The sequence below is a fragment of the Apteryx mantelli genome, chromosome 15 (genome assembly GCF_036417845.1).
Source record: "Apteryx mantelli isolate bAptMan1 chromosome 15, bAptMan1.hap1, whole genome shotgun sequence".
Classification (NCBI taxonomy): Eukaryota; Metazoa; Chordata; class Aves; order Apterygiformes; family Apterygidae; genus Apteryx; species Apteryx mantelli.
In genome coordinates this window covers 18596900-18620558 of record NC_089992.1, presented here as the reverse complement: position 1 = coordinate 18620558, position 23659 = coordinate 18596900, and the positions used below count along the sequence as shown (strand labels likewise).

General features: G+C 36.5%; 1 protein-coding gene across 4 annotated transcripts in view; it reads right to left on the bottom strand.

Annotated features, from left to right (window-relative positions):
* Positions 1-216: 216 nt before the first annotated feature.
* TJP1 (tight junction protein 1) overlaps positions 217-23659 on the bottom strand; it is an 85262-nt gene continuing 61819 nt past the window's right edge. Inside the window, exons 17-28 of one of the 4 annotated variants that reach the window (XM_067305893.1) lie at positions 23143-23353; positions 22005-22105; positions 20467-20820; positions 19800-20051; positions 18136-19032; positions 17777-17871; positions 16942-17166; positions 9476-9651; positions 8121-8562; positions 6432-6649; positions 5060-5203; positions 217-1759 (exon numbers count right to left, since the gene is read on the bottom strand). In XM_067305893.1, coding sequence (XP_067161994.1) covers positions 1665-1759; positions 5060-5203; positions 6432-6649; positions 8121-8562; positions 9476-9651; positions 16942-17166; positions 17777-17871; positions 18136-19032; positions 19800-20051; positions 20467-20820; positions 22005-22105; positions 23143-23353 — 3210 coding nt within the window. In that variant the 3' untranslated portion in view covers positions 217-1664. Of the gene's footprint in view, positions 1760-5059; positions 5204-6431; positions 6650-7929; positions 8018-8120; positions 8563-9475; positions 9652-16941; positions 17167-17776; positions 17872-18135; positions 19033-19799; positions 20052-20466; positions 20821-22004; positions 22106-23142; positions 23354-23659 lie in introns of those variants that run through there. The other 3 variants (XM_067305894.1, XM_067305895.1, XM_067305896.1) reach the window with 3 other exon arrangements.

The following is a 23659-nucleotide window of genomic DNA, read 5'->3' as shown; positions in this document are numbered from 1 at the left end:
ACGTTCCTGGAAAACAAACACTGTCCAGATCCAGACTGGAGTTCTTCATTCCAGGAACCCTGATAGGGACCATTCTATTCAGTTCCACAAAGAGTTCTGGAAGAACATATGGCAGAATCCAGCTAATCCGCTACCTACTTACATAGGAAACCAAAATTGATTTTGTCATGTCACCACATAAATGCATTTCAGAAACAATAAGGTACTGGAATCTCCTTTATTATTTTAAAAACAGTTTTATTCTGTATATTTAGAAATGTGTAATTTTAATAACTGCAAAGAAAAATAAATCAGCCACACCTGAATAGCTAATAACTCATTAACAGAATGCAGTGATGTATTATCTAAACAGTAGTAGTGCTGATGTGCCATAATAAATTGTCTATTAGTAAAAAAATACATTTCAGGGCACGTAGTACAGCATCCTTATCACAAATTACAGTAGGGATACTTTTCAAGAATTTAATCAAAGTAGAGAATTCCAAGTTATATTCTTTAAATGCAGCACTTAAAAATGTAACAAGTTTGTGCATTTTAAAAAGTGTCCTTGTTCATATAATGTAGAAATGCTGCTTTATTGCTCCAGATGTCAAAGTTCAAGGCTCAAAAGGTATGAGAATACAAAGATATCCTTAAGAAACTTTGTTTGTTTTTATATATATTTATATATATAAAAAGGTAAAGCTTATAAAAGTTAATTTACAAACCAAGAACAGAAGTGGTATGCACGCATTATATACAAGCAGTCTAACGTCTATAAATTTTCAAATGCATAGCAGAAAACATACCATCATTTTCTTCTGTTTCTCTTCTGGCTGATGAACACAAACAGTACTTGTTCTCTAAAGCAAATTCACAATTTTTTTCCTTTTTTCCCCCCCCTTTTCCCCAATCTCTCATGATATATTATCTAGGTAAGCACAAAAGCCATATAAACTTAATACAGAGATCTATGAGAGCTAAGACTATTAAAAACATGAGGGTAAGGCATCCCTGCTGGTTAATAGGTCTGTAATAATGTGGTTAATTTACAAATCCACAGAGGCAACTGAACCATAGTCATCTCACATGCTTTCCCCCCCCCCGACCCCGTTCTTATGACAATGTTTCCATATACAATTAAGTAGAGGTGTTTGCATTATCCTCTCAGCAGAGGAAAACATCTAAACTGTGCTAGCCAGAGTTGATTGCCATTTCATTGAACATGTACACCAAAAGTCGTTTAAAAACTAGAGACCAAAACGTAGTCTTGTGCATTACAAAACACAGAGTAGTAAAAAGGCAGACCAAATTCTGTGTTTTCACCAGTGGAGTATGAGCTAATTCAATTCCTCTGTATATAATCCCATTGGTACTTGCAATTTTTTAAACAATGAAATACTAGCAGTGTCAAAAAAAAACAAAAAAACCAAACCAACAAACCAAAGCATACAGAACCTGCAAGAACCCTACCTTGTTCCCACTGTACACTCCCTGTTTGTGGCATGTATTGTGACCATGGTTCAAAGAGTGTACTTGCTAAACCACTGTTAGTTAAAGCAAGATGCTTAAACACTAAGATCCATTATCACTTATAGAACAGTTAATACTTGATAGAGTGGTTCAGTTTATATGTAAGGTCCATCTCAGTTTCACATTATTTACTCAGTCAGCTAGCTTAATATTTAGAAGTGGTCAATTAGGACTGAGACACAGTTTGCTCCAACAAGATAGTTTGGATCCCCAGGAAGAGACTTGTTCTGCCAGGTTTTGGGGTCACCTGTGGGAGGAAAACACAATGCTGGTGTTTAGTATCCGCTGTCAAACAGAGTACATCTTGAAACAACCAAGTATTTGGACAGGACCTCTTAAATTCTAAATCAACCTTTGTTTTTTGTTGTTGTTTTTTGTTTTTTTTAAAACATTATTCTCATATAATATAGGACAGAACACAGTTGTTAAAAAAAGAAAAAAAAAGCTCTTCCAGAATTGTTAAGTATAAAACGTTTTACTCTGCAGCACCGACACAGTGCTTTCTGTAAAATATTAACAGCAGATCAGGCACTCACCAGCTCTTTCATAGGTCGACAAAATATTAAGACATTTCAAATGCATCCTACCCAGAGTAGCTTTTAAAGTTCTTAAATAATTTTGAATATAGATGAGTCAATCTGAAGTTATGTTGTAACAAAGCACTATGACATACAGGTGAGCTTTAGTTTCTACTATGAAAGTTAGTGTAGAGGGGACTGAAGTTATTATTTTGCATCTACACCCAGTGCGCTAGTATAAGAGCCTGAAGATGTCATTAGTTTTGGAAAAGCTTTATACTGACATTCTGAAAGAGATTCTAGTCTGCTGATCTATACTGAACACTTCTACAGCAGATCTTATCCACTCAGGATCAAGGTCTCGTCTAACTTTCTGTTACAAGGGAAAAGTAATCAGGTGCCATCTCACCAGACAAAAGTGACATTCCCGTCTGCCTACTCAACTGTCACCTACAGTTTCAGCTGGAGAATTTATTCTTCATTTACCCATCTAAAAACATCACTAAATGCTGCTGCTATAAAAGGAGTATCATCATCCTGTTACGGTACAACAGTGAAAAAATGTAATGAAATTCTTTAAAGCCTTCCAGATAAATGGCATTACATAGACTGGCCAAAGCAGATCTGGCCTGAGAAATGAGCAACATGGTAGAGCACCCAGTCCTACAGACTGCAAACACCCGAGACCTCTGTATTAAATGAGACTGATGTAAACTCCATGTAGTTTTCTTGAAGAACTCATGAAAACAAAATGAAGTACACAATGCACTGAGTGATGGCAACGTCCGATGTAGGGACAAAAAGTAGAAATGGCCTGTGTATAGTTTAGAGAATGCAAGCAAGTTTACCACAGCCAGGTAAAACTAATTAATTCAGTTAAGAAGCTTGGTAATATTGGAGGATTTTCTATTTTTCTAGATGCAGGAATTCCACTCAAGACTGCCAAGATTGAATGCATTAGTCAGAGGGTAGAATATGAGTTTAGGAGGATTAGGTTCTTGTTTTACATAAGAGACACTACAGCAGATATTTTCCCAACCTTTCCTCCTAAATAAAGAGGATTAGATTGCAGCCAGTGCAACCTCTAGCTGCTGAGGATGTTTCTCCCACAATTACACACAAATGCTTTGAGAAAATGACCATCTAGAATTTTGTTCTAACATATTATAATAGGTGTAGACACAAAAGGCAACTTTTTTTTCCCCAGTTGGTCTTAACACCAAAATCATTCAAGAGTTTGAGGGGGTTTAACAGTATGGTATATTGATAGCAGGCTTAAATGTGGCAAAAAGGGTGTTAGTAAGTGCAAATGAATGTCATTTTAGGGACAGAACATGGATACATTTAGGAAAAGATGAGACAGAGCAGAATATTGAAGACGGGAAAAAATAGAATTCTATAAACTGTTTATATAAAGCCATCTGAAAAATCAGAGTCCCATAACCAACTAATTTAAAAAGAGAGAAAACAATTATTTATTTAAGACACAGTATGGTCTACTTACATATCATAAGACAGAATTGCCTAATTTTAAAGTTTGTCTCAAAAGAGCAATGTTATGATATACATCCCATTTCAGATTAACAGAATGTGGTGTTATATTTACAATACATAAAGTGTTACTGTTTAAATATACACGCTCTTGCTCTCTCACCCACACATGCACTGCACACACACCACTTTGGATAGGGAGAAAAATGTCTCAGAAACTTCAGTTATTGTTTAGAAGATTAGAATCCTCCCCCTTCACTTCAAGTAAGTTCATGAATAGGTGTTAGAGTTACAAAATAAGTGCTGTCTCATCTTTGTACATAGTTGTTGTACATATCTTTCAGGACCCTATGGTTTTCGTGTCGGTGTTCTAACACTGTCACATATATACACATTGTTAAATAGATGCATGCAACACATGCATATAATAGCTTATAAAAACAACAAAGTTATTGCCATTAATACCTCTAAGTTATTGAATCCCCATCAAGGAGATCGATGCTTTACTCTTTCAAAGCATCAGTGCTTTGGTGTTGACGGTGATAGATACATTAGTGACAGAAGATATGCATACACAGTGGCTTAAGTGCTGTATACAGAAGTACATTTTTCAGTCATCATTTAGATCATATGTACACATTAATGGTACAAATTTTTCACCATAAATTTTGAAGGTAGCTGAATAAAACCTTAAGACTTTTTCCCCAAATGTGCAAACATTGTTTTGTATATCTCTAACTTCACAGCCATGTCATGAAATTGCTTGAAACTTGCCCAGGAATTCTAACTTAGGCTCATCATTGACAATTTCAGCCAACACATTTTTCCCCTGTTCCCAGAAAGCCACAGTGAGGTAAAAATGGACAGATAAATAAAATTGCAATCTAGTTGCATCTTTTACTATCAACCCGAAACTTCTGGGCAAAGGTGGTAGAGGAAAAAATAGGCAGAAGCAAGCAAGAAAAGTCTTGTGGAAAATCCAGCTACATTAGGATAAATTGTAAATGTTTTTACTAAACACTATAGTTTTCTTAAATGATCCAATTGTTAGCATCAACTTGCACACATGGAAACAGTTAACAAGTGTTAAATCATGATTTATGAACATGCAGATTGTTAAGATTTGCCAGAGTCCTATATGGTTAATTAAGCAACAGACAAACAACAGTTATGTTACAAAGGCCAGTCAGAGGTACATAATCATTTCCTCTCAAGTTTTAGTGCGACTGTCATTTCAAGTGTATTCAGCTGTAGCAGTCCTCAAGAAAGGAGCGTGAATAGAAAAATACGGTAATATTTAATAGACTAATGATAAAGATATTACTCTGTTTTTCTGCTGTCAGTCATGGTTGTAGCTATGAATTTGCACCATGAGTAAATGTAAGAAAAGACATTTGTAATGAAAGTGAAATGGGAGAGTCTGACACAAATACAATGATCGAGTTCTTTATATTACACAGCATCACCTTTAGCCAAATGAACTTAAATTATTCGATAGCACCCAAAAGCCCCAAAAGGACAGAGGGAGGACAGCATACCCGACGAGGAGTCGGAGGATTTTAGAGCAAAAGACCAACCATCAGGGGTCATAGACGCACAATGTGGCAGGCGCAGCTCCACTGGTTTCAGGAATTTTAGTCCATGGGGCCCACACATTACCAAGGGGCTAAGAAGCGTTTCACCTACAGTTAACAGGAAGAAAAAACAAGTTACCTATTCTTCCTGAAATAGGTTCAGATTATTACATACTTATATTACAGAGCTACATGATACTTAATTCTACAGAACAGTATGATCATTTTGAACTATAAAGAATAGCACTTATCAAGATTGTTTCTCATTGCCCCTTTTAGAGTGCTCCAGAGACTTTTCAATGGTACATGTCACATTATTTCCAAATGAAGAAGGATAAACAAGAATGACTAAACCATGTTGGGATTTTCTTGGCATTAAATTCTAAGCAGGTACATCAGAAGTAACAAAACCCCAAATCTGTATCAGCCTTGCTAACGCTTCTCTTTATGCTGTGCCTGGTGATGTTCTGCTCATACGGATTTAAGGCACACTGGGCTGAATCAAGCCTCCTAGACATACTTGTGTACTTCCGAGCACCTATTTGCAGCTCAGGAGCTTACAACCCCTATCCTAACAATGAAACTGCACAGCATAAAAACACGTAGGTTTATTTTTACAATTTAACACTCCAAGGGGTAACCTAAGATTATTCAGTTAAGGAGCATGTTACACTAGAATTATAAAGATTCAAAGCAATCGTGGATTGCCAGTAATTGCAAATTTATGAAATTAAGCCTTTTAATTTCTTGACTTGAGGAAACTGGGAATCTGACAGTCTGTATATCACATGTGTTTTATCTGGTGCTTGTACACTGAAATAGTGACGTTAAAGACAGAGGGGGAAAGGGAAGGATTCCTGAACTGTAAGATACAGTACTCATCCCTTTTATATATCCCTCCTTTCCCCTCTCTCTTTCGCACAAAGCATATCCTTCTTTCTTAATAAAGTTAGAAAATAAAGGTGTTTTCAGACAAATTAAAAATATATATTTTGAAGTGCTGAAATAAATTCCAGACTTTATTGGATATTTGATTCAAGTCAAATTAGTTTTTAATTTTGCTTTGGATAATTCTTTTGGTCCTAATGTCTAGAAAATATCCCTGAAACTACAGTTTAAGTGTCAAAAAAAAAAAAATCAAAAAAACCCCAAAAAACAAAAAAAAAACCCACACAAAACAAAACACCTCCCATCTTGCTTGCAATTTTCCATATTGAGCAGAATACTGTTCCCTTTGTACTACTCATTTGTCAGATGTGGAAAAGACCATGTTTCCCTCTAAACATAAGTGGTAGTAATACTAAATAATATAGTAAGTTATAGCACCAGCTTTTACCTTTCTCTTTGTCCAAAGGTGGAAGTATACTATTATCTCGGCAGACTTTGAAATATATTTCTTGCTCTATTCCCTCTGGAATGGCTCCTTGTGGTATAATAATACTAACTCCAGTCTCAATGGAGCTCAGTACACCACCATTGCTGTTAAATACACCTCTTGCTGTGGCTACAACAGTGTGTCCATCTTCTTCCTCCTCATCCTCTAGTGCTGAAGGGCTGAATATAACACAGAGATTAAAGCCTAGCAGTTTTATCAGTATTTTCTTCCTGAAAAATCAGTGATATACTTTCATGTAACTTATTTTACCAGTGCACAGCCTACAGTAGGCTATCACCAATTTAAGGAAATATGTCCGACACTCAATGCTTGAGACAACTAAGATAAAAATAGTTCAAGTTCTACCTTGAGAAGAGGATGTTTTCACTAACACACACACGCACACTCACAAAACACCACCCCCCCCAAAAAAACAAAGTACACAAACTTTGAAAATTTATAGGAGCTTATGTTTTCAAATGCTCACTTCTGGGGTTCCAGCTACACACTTCTGCTTAGTAAGACTAAACATATTAGAGATCTAAAGGCTTTCATTCTTCCTCCCAAGACTACATTATAACATTATGACTTTAATATCAGAAGGAGTAATAATTCTTATGCAAGCCACATTGAATCTTCTCTCTCAGCTTTAAAGGAAGAAGAAACTGTTCAGTTTAATACTGTAAGATACACATTGAAAATGAAACTCTTAAAACAGATTTTTCCAGGTTGCCATAATACAACTAAAGAGAAAAATTATCATCAAATTGCTAATTTGAATAAATTTCAGATCAGTTTCCAAAGTAGAAATCATGAAGAAATCAATAATTTCAAGATTTTTAGTAGTCTGTGACTATACAGGATCAAAATATTCCTCATCGGTTTAGAGCAAATAGGATTCAACCTTGTATTATATTTCTGAGTCACTGAAGGAGCAAGCAGGATTTCAAGTCTGGTTCATGCATTATGATTATTTTGAGATCACAGAATAGTAAAACACTATTTTGCAAATATTAATACGAATCAAAACAAGTCAGCAAAGAGTCCAAGAACAGATACTATTTGTTACTGTTGACATATTTTACTTCTGACTGCTCAAGAACACTAGGCAAATGCAAGCTACTTTTAAGCAGTTGCTGTTTGGTCTCATAGTAAGAAGAGCCAATACAAAATTGCTGAAGTGACTTTCTCTTTTCACGAATACTTTTGAAATGTCCCCCACGCAAATGAACTGAGAACTGTTCCTCTATGCACACACAGTTAATACAATTTGGTGCAACAGCTATCATTAGAAATTAACTCCATCTTCTAGAGACAAACAAAAAGGGCAAGTGATTAATATCTACCAGAAGAGTTAAAATTCTAGTATGAGAAATAAGAGCCATGCCACTTTTTAATGATAAAAACTGGATGCAAGATGATACAGGGACATATGACAGTAAAGACTCACTACCTTAAATACCTATCCAGATGCTCTTTGGCAGAATTTCAGAATCATAGTAGCAATCTTTCAAGTATCTTGGCTTATGGGCTGACACCAACAAAAGCTGGAAGCAGAGCAATGAAGGAACTGGTGGTTTCATAGATTAACTATTTCAAAGATGTACTAGCTGAAACAAAACAAAACAAACAAAAGGCCAAGATGCTTACCTTACAGGAATGGCTTTAGGCACAGCATTAACATTATTTGGTTGATATTTAGGCTTGTCTGCCTGTACAGTGAAGGTGTCCATTCCACTGTCAAACTCAGGAGGCTGTGACGAGCTGTGTGCTTTCAAAATCGGTTGAGGAGAATTTGGAGATTTTGATGGCAGCTCTGGCTTATGTTGAGCTTCATTTGGCAAGAGATTATGGTTGAATTTAGGACTTTCAAACTTGCGCTCAAATGGCCTGGCAGCGCTCGTGTAAGGTTTAGTTGTAAAGCGGTTGTAAGAAGGAGTGACTGTTTTCTGAATCTGTTCAGTTCCATTAATGGGGCCTTTGTCAGGGAAGCTTTTCTGAGGATAAAAAGTAGACTGCACGGTGTCCTCTCTAGAGGATCTGAAAATTGCTGGTTTATTCTGAGGTGGAGGAGGCTCAGACACAGAGTTAGCTGCAATGCAAATAAAAATATCAGAAACTGTCAATAACCATCAGAATTTTCCAATCCTGTACACAATGGAATGAGAATACATTTTGTCCAATTTTTAATCTACTAGATAAATATATTTTAAGATTCAGCTCTCTTAGGCGACCTATCTTCTTATTATGTTTCGTACACTCTGGCAAATTATCTATGTTTCATTAAATTTATGTTAGATACAATAGTATGATCTTTTAATTAAGAGGTTAAACTAATTTATACCATGCCAAAAAATACAAATGCAGTATCATCATGCACTTATATAGACCTGTAAAATTCAGTTGGACAAGACATCCCTCCTAAGGATATTAAAATCAAAGCTTTTTTTCTTCTATTTTTAGAAGCCTATACAGAGATTCATCTTTAAATAATGAAATTTTTATTCCATCTTTGCTGAGGCCAATAGACAGTTATGATGACTATTAACACCTGGAAACCACAGGTGCAGATAGGATCACCAAATCAGTTCACAGGACTCAACCTGAATATAGTAAAAAGTTATATCCACTAATAACTGTTTCAAATTTCAATTAGAGAACAACACAGCTACCAGTTCACATGCTGCAACATCCACGCAAGTGCTCAACAAATGATACTTTTTTTTTTTTTTTTTTTTTTTTTTTTGGAGTGAACTATGTGGCTTGATTAAAAGTTCATGAGTCTAAGTTTATATTTTTAAGAGACACTTTAACAGAAGGTTATTCTGCAGTGATCCCTAGGCTCTACATTCATCCTCTTCCCTTAACATAAGAGGAAGTTTTGCAGTGACTCAAGACATCTGTGCCACTTTCAAATTATGGGAAAGGAGAAGACAGTCCAGTAAACTGCATAAACACAAACTCAGTTACAACATATGAGACAGGTTAACTTTCAAACTGCTCACCCTCAGAAAGCGCAGGCTTGTGATGTGCTGGGAGAGACAGGACAGGACTATTAATTGACTGAGGTTGCGTATACTGTACTGAAGAAGCAGGAGGAGGAGTTGTAACTTGAGGGACTGACTCATAACGCTTTTCACCAACAGGCCTATCCATTGATTCAATATCAGTTGTCTTCCCCCTGTTGAAATAAAGTAAAAACAATATTTGACTGTTCAGTTTTCTCAGGGTTCTGAGTTCCTGCCTTCACCATAATTTTTTCTTCTATGATCATTTGATTTCCATCTCTTCCTATAAACATTAAAAACACGTTTTCTTTAATAACTTATCCTAAATATAAAAACATTCATCGATAAGCACAATAGATTTCAAGACAACATTGAATCTTGAAAGAGATTAGTAACACAAACCAAAGATGGCAAACAAAAGGCAGATGACATTTCAGGTGTATTTTTGTAATTACCTACAGATCTTCATTTTTCAATTTCACTTGGGGTATTTTTGGTAAAAAGTTTTCTCTAATTTAGCAGGTCTTCAAAATAAAAATTTAGACTGAGGGTTGGGGGGTGGCTACGGGGGAGGGAGGTGTTTAAAAGCCTAATTGGCCAAGAAGGAGGAAAATGTGCTGTAGTATAGCTTTTCTAAATACACCCAGTATTTGAACAATGCCATCTTAATTAGAAATGCAATCAGCTTAAGCTTCACCAGCTTTATGTGCATAATGTAGACAATTTTAAAATCTTATTTTCAAAATATTTCTTGCTGATACTAGAGATATTTCTCCAAAAGAGGTCCTTTTGGGAAATGACTGATTTCACAAATACCTGTCATTTTGGACTGCAATATATTGCACTTACTTTCAGAATTCATGAGTTTAAAATTTTAAGTGCACATAATGCCTGTGATGAAATGTAACAGTGAGAGGACACCTTAAAACATCCTCACATCAACAGCAGTCTTACCACTTGATGTTCCTTTTCAAGTAGTCATAGCTAGTGTAAGAGCCAAGTAATCTAGGTGATGGCAAAGCAAACAGCAATAGAAGAATGAAAGAAAAATAGTCATTCTATCTTGAGCATGTTATTTCTTCACACTTTTATGTTAGTCCTAGCATTTCTCATATGACAAGACTGTTTGACAAAAAGACATTAGCTTGAACAGTGACATGTCTGATGAGGCCTTTTCTGTACGCATATGTACAACGATCACTTACTATTTTAACATGAGATTTTGTCAGTGAATCAGGTGGTGGTCAATATCTCAAACTGACAGCTATATAAAGCAACAAAAAGGTCACACTAGCTTTAAACCATTTATTAGAATCTGTATAAACAAATGGCTATTTGATATATTAAAAAAGTGAACTAAGAAATCCCAAATTCTAACAGAATCTCTTTTACTTATGGTCCCATTCGTGCTAATCTTATTCTTCAGTCTTTAGCATATGTAGAATGATGCAGTTTTTGCATTGCAGATCATGTACTGAGAGTACAATTATAACAACTATTTCTATAACACCAACTCATCCAAAAGCAGGTGCGATTTTCTATATTGAGCAGAATATTGTTTCTTTTGTACTACTCATTTGTGAGACGTGAAAAGACCACGTCCTCCTCTCAACATAAATTTAGATTCTTCTTCTGATTGTGTTTAACAATTCCTAAAGGTGTATCTTCAAGGGTGACTCTCCCTTAGTTTTAACACCATCTTGCTTGTATACTGCAAGCAAATGCATTTCACGTTAGGACAACTGTCCACCATCCATTCACTTTCTCTACACCAATAAAAATATAAGAGGTAGCAATGAACTGCAGTGACAAGCTACAGTGAAAATTAGGTATTCATGCTTCAGGCTGATGCACAAGTCAAATATTACAGATATTCTTTTATATCTATAGTCCACTGTGAGGGAATGTTGCTACTCATTCTGATCCTTTTTATTTTTATTTTTTGCAGCAGTCAAGAAAAAATTTCCTCTAACAACATTTTTAAAATGAGTAATTATATATATGAACAAAGTCATGACTCTTTCCTATTCCCTTCCGAAACATGCTATTTGTATATTTCTTAATTAGCTAGCATTCATTCTTTCCGCATTTAAAATTAAAATAGCTTAATACAAAGTTTAAACATTTGTATCATTTTAAAAGAACTCACAAGTAAGCTCTTAACCACCTGCAAAATGTATCTGCAGTTGGTCTTTCAGCTGAGGAAGAGGGGGAGAGATTGGCTGCCACTTAATGCACTGAAGACTAATTTCTCCCTTAAAATAGAATGAAAACTGATACGCGAAGATTATTACTTACTTGTAACATTACAAGATTGCATCCACTGTTTACAGAATTGTTTGAAAAGTATTTTCCTTTAACATTCAAATCTTTACTATGTTTATTTTTATTTCAATAAAAATATCCCATTAAAACCTTTAAATATAAATCCTATCTGTAAACAGCACCTTGGCTGGAGAGGGTTGTGTTGAGTTTCCTTTCCCTGAAAGGCAGAACAGTCCTCTCTGCAGGAGCAGAGAACAAGCTTTGTGCAAAGGACAACACACCTGTGCTTTCTTATTTCTACGGTAGCAGGAAAGAATAAGAATAATAATAAAAAAAAGGAGAACAGTCTTAATGCTCGGGAGGAGAATGTTATGAAACTAAGAAGAGGTCTGGTCAACTTTGAAGAGTCTGCTTCACAATCATGTGAACGGGTTGCTCAGTGGATTAAACAGCATCTGCATGAATCTGCCTTTAAAATTAGTGTTGCAAAAAAGGTCATTTTAGATCTACTGTACCTTCTGTTCACACTGCTTTTACGGAAAACAGCATTCATCTAACAGCAGAAGTTATCACTGCACGCTCACTGTTTTCTTTACTCCAGAAGGGCAGTAGCTGCTTTCTCAGAAAACTGCCCTCTGAAATCACTGCTTCTCAGAGGGAGATATTAAGCAGAGGGCAGGGGGGACGGGACAGGACTCCCTCCCCCAAACACCCGCCCCATTCCATACATCAGAATTGCTTACCAGTTTTCTGAGAAATTAAGATGGGGAGTAAGGCAGTATTTTTTGAAGGAGAGCCCAGAAGATAGCTGTGCCAATACAGACTCAGCCGGCCCGATGCTGGGCGCAGCACGGAGCACGTCCTTCCATTGCACGCGCCTGCCTGAGGCTCGGCCACGACCGTGTGGCTCAGGACCCGGCACAAGCAAACCCGTCTTCGGCAAGTGCTGCTCAGCAGCTGTCAGCATACCCGTGAGGTGCCTCTAATCAAAGGTGTGCTGTATCCTAAGCTTACTTGGTTTTTGTTTAAAGAACAAATATATATATATATTCCTGATCAACACTGGGCACAGTCTATAAGTTTTAGGTGTACAGAATAAAGTTTATCAAACCGTGCTGCTGATCTCAAGCTCTGATTCAGACCACCTCCGCATACAAAACGCTGACTCGGGAGCAGCCACAGGACTCGGCTAGAGCAGCCTGAGTTAACGCAGCAAGCTGCTCCTCGGATGAGACTGTACCAGATCATGTAAGTACTCTTAACTATTTCAATGCAAAATTTAACCAGGCTCATTCTCCAGTATTTCAAGCTAATGCAGATAACTACATAGAACCAAGCAGGAATAAATTCACTACTCAGTCACAGCGGCAGTAGCTTCTTAAATTGCTCCAGCTAGATCCACAAAAACACATCCATTTACCATTTTTACTATTTTCTCAGGCAAAGCAAAAGAAACTATTCCTTATTCTACGGCTGCTGACAGCTATGTAAGATGCAGAAGTGACATTACCCTTACAAAGCAGCTTTAGTGATGGCACAAATTTCCTAAATGATGTAAATAAAAAAAAAGTAAACATTTGTACACATAAAAGAAAAGCCATACATACTCTCTCAATGCTAAACCTCTGATTTCTTTCAAATACAACGTTACAACATGAACCCTCATTTTAAGAAAGACACCTCATATTACAAAAGCTGCTAAATAAAGTTTTTCGTGACATACTATGTCTACTGTTAATTGAAGATGCAAAAAACTCACCTGCCCTTATTCTCAGCAAAATGATACGCACCAAGGTGGTTGAGAAATAGCTATAAGTTTTCACTTAAGTTTTCACTTTTTTTTTTTTTAAGCTGCAAATACATTGTCAGCCAATGGATAAAGAATTATTCCAAAATTAAGCAAGATAGCTTAGTATTCTGCACACCTTACTCGGATGAAGTAATTAAGCAAGTTTGCAGAACATAGCATAACCATGCATGAAAGCTGTAAGTGCTAGCTTATGGCATTAATAATGAAACCTCACCAAAAGAGGCATGTCAACAGCTAACTTCAGCTCATCATAAACCACTAATAAGTATTACTGCTCTCTTCAGGAAAATACATATTACCGCCCTGCAAACAGTAAGGTAGAAGCCTCAACCATAAGCAAACAGTTCCATTAATCTCTGAAGTGGTACACAATGATCAAGTTTAGAATGGCTTCCAAAGCAGAAGTTCTACATCTTATTTTCTCTGCAAAAAATGTGACACAAATACAAGATGACATCTCCACCAAAATACAAAGCATTAACTCAAAGACAGCTTTGAAAATTCAAATACATTTTAGTTGTTATACACATATGTGGTTAAGAGATTTTAAGTTAGCATGCATTCAGTATTGATGCAGTTGAAGGCACATGCTTCTTGGGGAAAAAAGTGCATGCATTCTGAATTCAAGCTCAGTCAAGTCAGTGATCTAGTTAATTTTGGCTTTTTATTCTCCCGCTAGTATGTAGCACAAACCTTTCAGACTGGATTAAAAAATTCTCAAGCTATCCAAACTACCATTAGGAGATCACTAAAACAGCTGTAACAGAAGACAACTTAAAAAAAAGACATAGAAAGAGAAAGATACTGAAGTACCTTTACAGATATCCAATTTATGGTGCTTGTAACCAGTCATACAAAGGATAAAGCTATTAAATCTATTTTGGTACTGCACTTTGAATGCAATTTTCATTAGGTTCTGGCCTCAAAATTCAATGAAAAGATCTACTACAAAGTTCATCAATTAGTGCATAATCCACTCCAGAGATGATTTACTCAATAGCAAAGACAATTTTACGTCATTTAAATCAATGTTGAAGAGATTAATATTTAAAACTGAAAAAGGGGTAGCTACTGTTCATAAATAAATGAAATCTGTCCTCTGCACCCAAAATATATTGTACAGATCATGCAGGAAGATGTTGCATAATTCACAGTTCCTACATCATTACCTCAACTTAGTCCTGCATTTATTTTTGGAAGAGCTGATTAACAGAACAGCAATTACCATGCAAATACACTGGAAAAAAAGATAAACAACAAGCAAGTGGCAGTACGAACAGGAAGCTGGCTAAAGGGAAAGTCCAAAATATGAATGCTTTCTCCAGTTGGCAACTGTGTTGTGTTTCTATGCAAGCACACTGCAGTATGCTTCTCTAGTGAGCACTGTCCAGCTGAGTAGCTTCGTAATTTATTTACACTTTTGTCATTAACCTTTTAGTCTTTGTCCATTTCCAGCTGACTACCGTTAAGTTGGTCATCTTCTTTCCCATGTCTGCCCTTTCTGTCATAGGTTACATTCCTTCGTAAGGGAAAAATGCCAAACATTTTGTCCTCTGACCTAGGAGCCTTAAACACAAGAGTATTTTATTTCTTTGTGGCAGTTTTGTGTCACCTTCCTGTAGGTACAAGCCTTGAAGTCATACTCTAACTCATACTAAAACACAATCAGACAGAGAAGCCAAAGAATGGAAGTGTTATGGCAGACACAGAAGTGGTAGGTAGAAGCAGAAAAGAATCATTCTCAAATAATAGTTAATCCGTGGCAAGCTTGTCAGTATTTGCATTTATTGCTCATGTTTTTCAGTGTACTTGACAACACTATAGAAGATAACAAATGTATAATGAAATCTTACAATACTCTCCATTTGAGGAGTTTAAGAATCTTTGCAATTACTAATGAAAATTTACAACATTCCACTTGAAGCTTTACTTACATTTACTACAGCAACTCAGGTGCCTAAGACTCAAAATAGTCTATCTACAGGCAATATTGTTTTGGTAGGTAGAAAAACAAGTCTGAAAACTACTGCAATGTACTACAATTCCCACCAAGACTTTAGTTTTTGTCTTTGTTTTTAAAAAGGCCCCTTGCTATGACATCCAGAGAGTAAGATAGATAAGCTCCAGTTTTTCCGTCAAGATACGGGGCAAATGAGAAGAAAAAGAGATAAATCTCATCGATGGAGGATCAGAACTGGTCACAGATTACTGAACACATTCAATTCCTACCTTAACATATAAATGATAACAGCTAAAATAAGAAATAGTTACTAAATATAGACTTCCTGGTTAGGAAAAAAAAAAAAAAAAAAGTGATTCCTTTAAAACCCACCAAGCACAACACTTTGGAATAGATTCCAGTATTCTCAATTCATAGAGGAAGATATTGGAAATGACAGACAATATACATTAAAGAAATAGGAACAGGATTCCTGAGCCCTAGCTTGCATTCTTTAAGCACTGGAACACGATGTATTAAGTGCATGAAAGACAGCTTAAAAATACACTCAAAACACTAAAAAGAACTTCAGTAAGTCACTTGATTATTTGACTGCAGACCACAGTTCCATCAAGCTTGCCAGATTTTCAGCTTGACTTGAACAGTCCAGATTTCAAGTGCAACCAAAGCCTTCAAAAGACCTGATTTTTGGCCTGCATGCAGCAAGCCAAGAGAGCTTTCCACAGCAACAGCTACAAACATGCTGTTGTGATCTGAATTCAAACAAATTCTGCAAGTTATTTAGATAACTGTGGAGAGTATTGACACAAAACCTAAATACCCTCCAAGACAGCTGATTCTTTACCTGAGCTAAACTAGCGTTTAAGCTTTCAAACAATTTCTGTATCAGTGTTCCAAATCAAGGAAGTAAAACAATAAAGGAAGCAGATGTTTCCATCATCAGATAACTTCTGGCTTCAACAACATCCCCAAAAGGTTCGGTTTTCTAGTCGCAAACATAGCTGGCTTGTAGAAGTCTGTCTACAGAATAAATGGATGCAGAATTGAAATGAATAGAAACCTCTGCTTTGAAAGATGGTTTAAGCACTCACTATTAGTTACCTTAAGAAAATACCTTCTGTTATGTACTGCAATAAAGAAGCAGTAAGTAAGAGAAGTAACATGTCCAAGGTCCTGAAACCTACAAAAGTTACTCTTCATTTCATTTACCAAAATGCAAGTTAGGTACATACTTTTCAAATCAAAGTTAATTTCTAAACAGCAAAATTGACTTTGCAAACATAAAATACTTATGTTTTTAATTAGATATCATGATCACATGGAATCCCACTGATAGTATAATTTCACAATTTTCACCTATAAGCCTCACTTTCCTGCTTTCAATTAAAACAGACACAAAACAAATAAAAACAAACAAATGAAACTTACTTAGCATAATTAGTAAAATTCAGCTGATTCTGAGAATGTATTGGTTTAGTGGGTTCAGAATGATGGCTGGCAGGAACCTGCGCAGATGGCTTATTCTCAAAACTTCTGCGATCAAAGTACGAGAGCTGCTTTCGATAATACTCCTCATCTTCTTCAGGATCATAATGATTTGGACGTACAACATCTTCTGGTGGCTTCGCTTGAGGTCTCTGTGGTTCTGGGGCCCTAACCAGGAATAATAACATATGGTTGCCTTGCACAATTTAAAAGTCTTAAGTACTTGAATTCAAGTCCTCTTTTATAACCTAACTAACAACAACGCAACTGATATGTAAGAATTATATAATTCTATATACACGCAAAGCTGCTGCCTCTGAAATGTGACATAATAATATTCACTGACATATAGCACTGAATTATAGGAAATAGAATCTAACATACCACTAGAAAAATTGCACACAGTATCCTTTTAACTCATACTGTCTTGAAATGAGTTAGCTATGATATTATAGCATAAAGGAAAAAAATATCCCTATTTCCTTTTTACTATACCTACTTTTAAATTATGTAAGTTAAACAGCCATTATTTCCCTCTTACTTCTTTTGTCTTTTCTAAATTAATCATTCCTTAAAAATGCTGAGAACGTAGTGTGCCACCCGCCAGCAATCATCATGTCCTTGACAACCAACTTTGTAACCTTACTATTGACAGAAATCACACTGATACACTCCCACTCTACAGTCTGCAATTTCCAGTTGGAACCAGTAAAATGTCTTGTCTGTACATTCTAATCCCATATTGGAAGCTAAAGTTAATTATCAGCTGTGTATCTACCTGTAAGTTGCTTTGTCATGTTCATACTGGCTTTGAGAAGTTGGTTTTGGACCACTCACAGTTGTGAGTGTAGGTTTAGGTGCTAGTTCTGGAGGCTGTAAAGAAAAGCACAACATATTTTCTTAGATTCTAATATTTAGAAAAATACAGTAGCACTTCTTTAGAGTAAGAAGACAAAAAAGGCTCTGCAGAAAAACAAAAGACTATTAAAAAAAAAAGGTTCTGCTTTTAAAGCATACCACAGTTAGGTTGTTAAGAAGGCATTCCACAAGCAGCGGGTTTCTCTCCAAGACAACATTTTACTACTAGTGATATAACTTCATTAATGAAAGCAAGAAGTGAAAACTTAAATAACTTACCTTGACAGTGGATGTATCATTTGGGTCCTTCATTTTTTCTAAAGATGGTGATCTTCTTCTTTCAAATATCTTAACTCTACTTCGCACAGACTGTGGTTTCATGGCTGGATCTTCTTCTTCCTCTGCTAGAGATGGTGGTGTAGGCAGTGGTTTACTGTTAGAAGGCAAAACCTCTGGTTTGGTCTGTGATGATGGTGGAGGAGGAAGAGAAATACCTGAAGTACTATGAGAAGGCTCAAATTGTCCAGCTTTAGCATTATAAGCTTGAGGAGGACCTTGTTCATAGCCCCTCATATGCGGGTCAAAGTACTGCTTTGATTCGGGAGATCGAGATATGGCTGAAGGGTATGGCTGAGCTTCTGGTTTATATCTACCATGCATGTCATATCCAGAAGTATGTTGATCTTCATATCGCGCTTGTGGTAAGCTGAAATTTTTAGGTGCATGCTCATAGCGAGGTCTACCATCATAACTCATTGGAGGGGGTTCCTCAAAACGAGGTTGTGCTGGGTAATAGCTGCGTTCTGTGCTCTCTTCTGTATTTTGTCTAGAATCAAGATCCCTAGGAGGTTGGTTGTCATAAGCTGTTCTTGGTTGGTAGGGCTGCTTTTCATCATAATATGCCCAGTGCTCCTCATAAGGAGGCACACGGTCATCATAATGAAGGCGAGGGTCATAACCACGAGAAAATTGATCTACATAGTTTGTAGAATCATATCTATATGCTGACTGCTCATATTCCCTACTTGGCTGTTTTTCTGCATACTGAGTCTGAGACTCAAAGATCAGATTTGGGTCTCTTTCTTGTCTCTGTACTGGGTGATTAATTGCTGGCTGTTTTAAGATGTAGCTTTGTCTGGATGTTTCTTCACTAATGTATGGATCCTTTCGGTATACCTGTTTAAAAAAAAAAAACAAATATATTTTTCATTTAAAATGAAGAGCAACTGCAGCCACGTTTCATTTATAATGTAACATTTAAAGCAAATTTAAGTTTTGAATATTGGCCTTAATTTTGTTTAGAAACAGAATCATGATGCAGTGGTCTGCAATCACAGGAAGCTGAACCTGATGATTCAAGAGATTCCTGAGTCCTACGTTTAAGCGAATTTATTTATAATCAAAAGAGAAAGGCAAAAACAACATTCACTGATCTTTGGGGTTTTGGGGGTCGATGGGGGGGGAGTGAAAAGACACTGATTGGTTTATATATTAAAATTAGCTTCAGCACTGCTAGGGAGGTATTTAAGGTCACCCTATATATTGGATTTATCTTCATGATCAACTATTTCTAGTATAAAGTGCATAGATACATCAAAAAAGAGTGTCATTTTAGGGAAAGAACAGATTTTTCACAAGGCCTCATAAATAAACAGCAGAGAACTAAAAAAGTGACACACAAAGTAAAATCAAAACACAGAATGCAGCCTTTTCATTTAAAATGTCTTTTCTTTAAAAGAATTGAAAAACATATAGTTTGAAGCCATGCACACAAAATGTTAGATGATGCTTAGCAACTTAGATGCTTTGTTTGCTGTAAACTGCATGATCTCCCAGGGGAAAAAAAAAATTAGAAGGATTCTCCAGCTGGGGGCAAAACAAAAAGGATCATGTGCTAGCTTGATGTATAGCAGGAAATTAGCGCAACAATGCAGCACAGGTACCTTTGCTGGATCTATGTGCGGCGATAAGGATGATGGCTCTTGATCTCTTAGCACTATATGAGCTCCCTCAGTACTTGATGTTCTTAAGGGGCCCGCTTGTGGTTGGTAAGAGTTGTAAGGAGCAGGGGTAGGCTCCTCCAGTCTGACATTAGTTAGGTTTACATTAGGATTTACTGCAGAAGTTGATGAGGTTGCAGGGTTTGATTCAGGCGACGGGGAAAGGTAAGGGACTGCAGGTGAGGCTTCTGCTTTCTGTGAAGTGTTTAAAATATTTTAAATATACTGCTATTGAATAATCATATGACTTTGATATATATTAAAAATACTTTAAATGATGCTTTGATCAACTCATCAGCTACATGTAGAATGACATGTACTGAAAATATCATGCACTAACACTTCCAGAAATTCATTATGTTGAACATGAAAAGAGCAGAACATCTGAACAAATAACAGAATGGAATTTCAATCCCCCTTCTGTTAAAATAAGTCACTGACACAGGAGAAGCTGATTCTCCGATTCATTGCAACGTATTACTGCTGTTGGTAGATTCCTGTATGCACTTACAATACCAGTAAGTGGAACCCAAACACAAGTTACTTGCTCAAGAGAACTGGCAATCTGAAGTAAGTGTATGGTGGTCAGTGTATAAAATTACTTTCTTACCGCCTGAGAAGCAGCTGTTTTAAATCCTGAAGAATCTATTCTGAGATTTGGCTGTGGCTGAGCTTGAGATGCATAAGGAGGGTAAGTTTGAGTTTCATGATGCATTCCAGAGGAATCCTCTCTAACAGGTTCAGAAGAACGGGTAATAGCAGATTCAGGAGGAGTCCCAACCTCATCATTCAGAGTTTCATCCAGTTCCTGATCAGTATAAGCACCCCCTTCTGTATCTGTGTCTTCGTAATCAGATGTGTGCCTACTGTCTGTACTGTACATAGAATATTCACTACCAGGAGCCGAGAGGTAAGAAAGGCGGTCATCATGTAAGTCAAGGTCATCACTTGTAGCACCATCTGCCTGTGTCAAACAAAATTAAATGTTTATTGAAATAACTTTTAAGGAACATATTTTTTCTTACGATGTAAAGCTAGGAAGCATTTTTTGTGTAGAATGAAAAAGTATCCATCATCTTCTGATTCATGATAGAAAGTCTAGTATTTAAAAAAGTTAATAATAGTCAAAGTCTAGCAGTACAATGGCACTACAAGAATTCAACAGTTCTGAACACAATAGAGGAAAAGAGTAAGGCTTCAGTTGTTGGAAGCTTCTGTCTAGAAGCCTCTTCTGCAGTCTAGCTCTTTGAACCAGTTTACTAAGGGGTCAGATGAGTGTCAGTGCAAGGAAGGAGATAGTTGATAGCGTCTACTTAGATCAAAGCATCTGGGAAAGGCACAAAAACTGTACTTTTCAAGTATTAGCACACTGGAATCACTAATTTGAAGACAGACAAGAAACTGAAAGGAGTTCTGTTTGAGTAGAAATAGCCAGTCCAAATATTAAGAAGCATGTAGCAATAACTGATTCATCATTGGCTAACTTGTAGTTGGCATTCCTTTTAATATTAGATCCACAAGAGGAAAGATCTAATGTGCACAGTGTAACATGTTGCTTAGGAAGGCAACAAGAGTTTCAGTAGGGAACATGGGGAATATTAACCTGCAAATTTTGTATTTGTGTTCTCCAAGTCAAAAGAATGTAAAGTTAGAAAGAACATAAGAATGTAATTTGGTTTTACACTAAAAAAAAAAAAAAAAAAAAAAAAAAAAAACCACACACAAAAAAACCCCAACCAACCACACAGCATCCAGCATGGATACAGTAGATCAAACAGGAATTCTTTTAATAAAAAGCATACAAATCCTGACAAAAAATTCAAAGCAGCAGGACATCCTTCAGTAAACACTGTCAACAGGCAGATGCTCTCACTGTTACTACATTATTACACACACAAGGACAACTGCACAGCCCTAATTAACAGAGAAAACTGCACTCATCTAATGACAAATCAGTTTTGAGCAGTTCACACAGACCTTCAAAGGATGACTAGAATCAGGAGAGGGAAAAAAACCAAACCAAAACAAAAAAACATTCCACAAGCCAGTATCTGAAACACCAGTGTGGGAGGGGGGAAACACACACAAACAAACCTGATCACTACAGTTTTGTCATGTCTCCCCAAACAGAATTATTATACTGCTTACCTTTCCTTCTGAAACCCACACCAGTTGGTTCTGCTGTTGCTGAATTGCTTCTTTTAGAGCTCCATACCAGCCTTCATTCATTGAATTCAAGTTAATGGTAGCTAGAAGTACAACAGGTTAGTCTGACTTAGGATTTAGGCAGAATTTTGAGAAGGATCTGTATCACCAGTATTGAAAGCACTATAAAATGTGAACTTACAACTGACATTTAAAGAGTAATGCAAATACTGGCATTCAAAGCAACTCTAAGGCCTTATGTGGTTTGAGGCATTTTATCCAATAGGAAATACCTAGTTAACAGTAGTCTTGAATGAAGTGAGACGAACTTAATCAGACTGAGAAAATTACATCATTCACCTATTTATTCAAATGTTTAGTTTTAGCTGATGATGACAGAGCCACCACATCTGTTTAAAAAATGTCACTTTGGTATTTTGGATCTCTTCACATTTATGCGGTTGTGTTCAAGTGATGCACACACCAATGAACTACTGGTTACTGAGCAAGTGGAGCCTGAGCAAGTCAACAACTGCTTGACTCAGGTGGTCCAACTGCAGGGAGCACATTTGGTAAGCTAACACCACCCTTTCCATCCTTGGGGCCACAAATAAGTTGACATGAATTGGGATCAAAGAATAAGGGAGGCAAGCAATCAGTATTAGGTCATACTAAGAGCAGAAGAGAATGCCAAGGGAGAAAAGGAGAACCTGGGAAGGAGCTAATGTAAAACAAGCTCAGAAAAAAAAGAAAACGTGTTATCTCCTCTAAAGGAAGAGAAGTAAGAGAAAAGAAAGATGAGGGAGGAGGGGGAAAGCAGAGGAGAAAAATAAGACAAAAGCTAGATGAAATGCACATAGTGCAATTAATGCACACTAGTACTTTCAATAGCAGAGCTTTAATAAGTTTATTATTTCAGTATTGTAGCTTTCAAAGTCTGATTGGCTTAACACAAAAGGCAATACTGATACCCAGTTACCTAGCAGCAAGAGCAATTGTTAATGGCAATTAATTTACAGCAATTTCATACAAAAAATACTGGTGAAATCTGTGGGGAAAGTAGTTACTCTCATCCCATCTCCCCCCTTCCATCCTGGTTATACAATTTCTACTCCACTACTATTTCTTTCAAATTACTTACTTGTAAAGAGGTGGTGATTATTTTTGCGTAGCTTGTGAGCTCTTTCATATAGTTTTCGGGCACTTTTTCGTGATTCTGGGCACAACCTCATTCTCATGGTCTTTACACCCTGTTTAGAATCAGGGTTCAGGAACACTACAATTGGATACCACTGGGCATAATTCAGACGGTCCACTGCATTTGGAGTGACATCTAATAAAGCATGTTTGTCCTGTTACAATAAAATACAGAGAAAAGAAAGTGAAGCTTTTAAACTCTACGACAGATATATATTTTTAAAAAACATCCTCTCTACATATTTGTTTCGTGTTACTTTCATCAAGTTGATTGCTTTAAGCTCTTTTTTCATTTGAATAAATACAAAGCCAATTCCAATACCAGACTACATGGGCACACATATTTTAAAACTATGGGACTGACTGCATAACTGAGATTTCTAGTGTTTAGCTCCCTATAAAGCAAGCCTTAAGGAAGCAGAAACTACAAAAGGGTGCTAAACTAAAAATAAGCAAAGTCT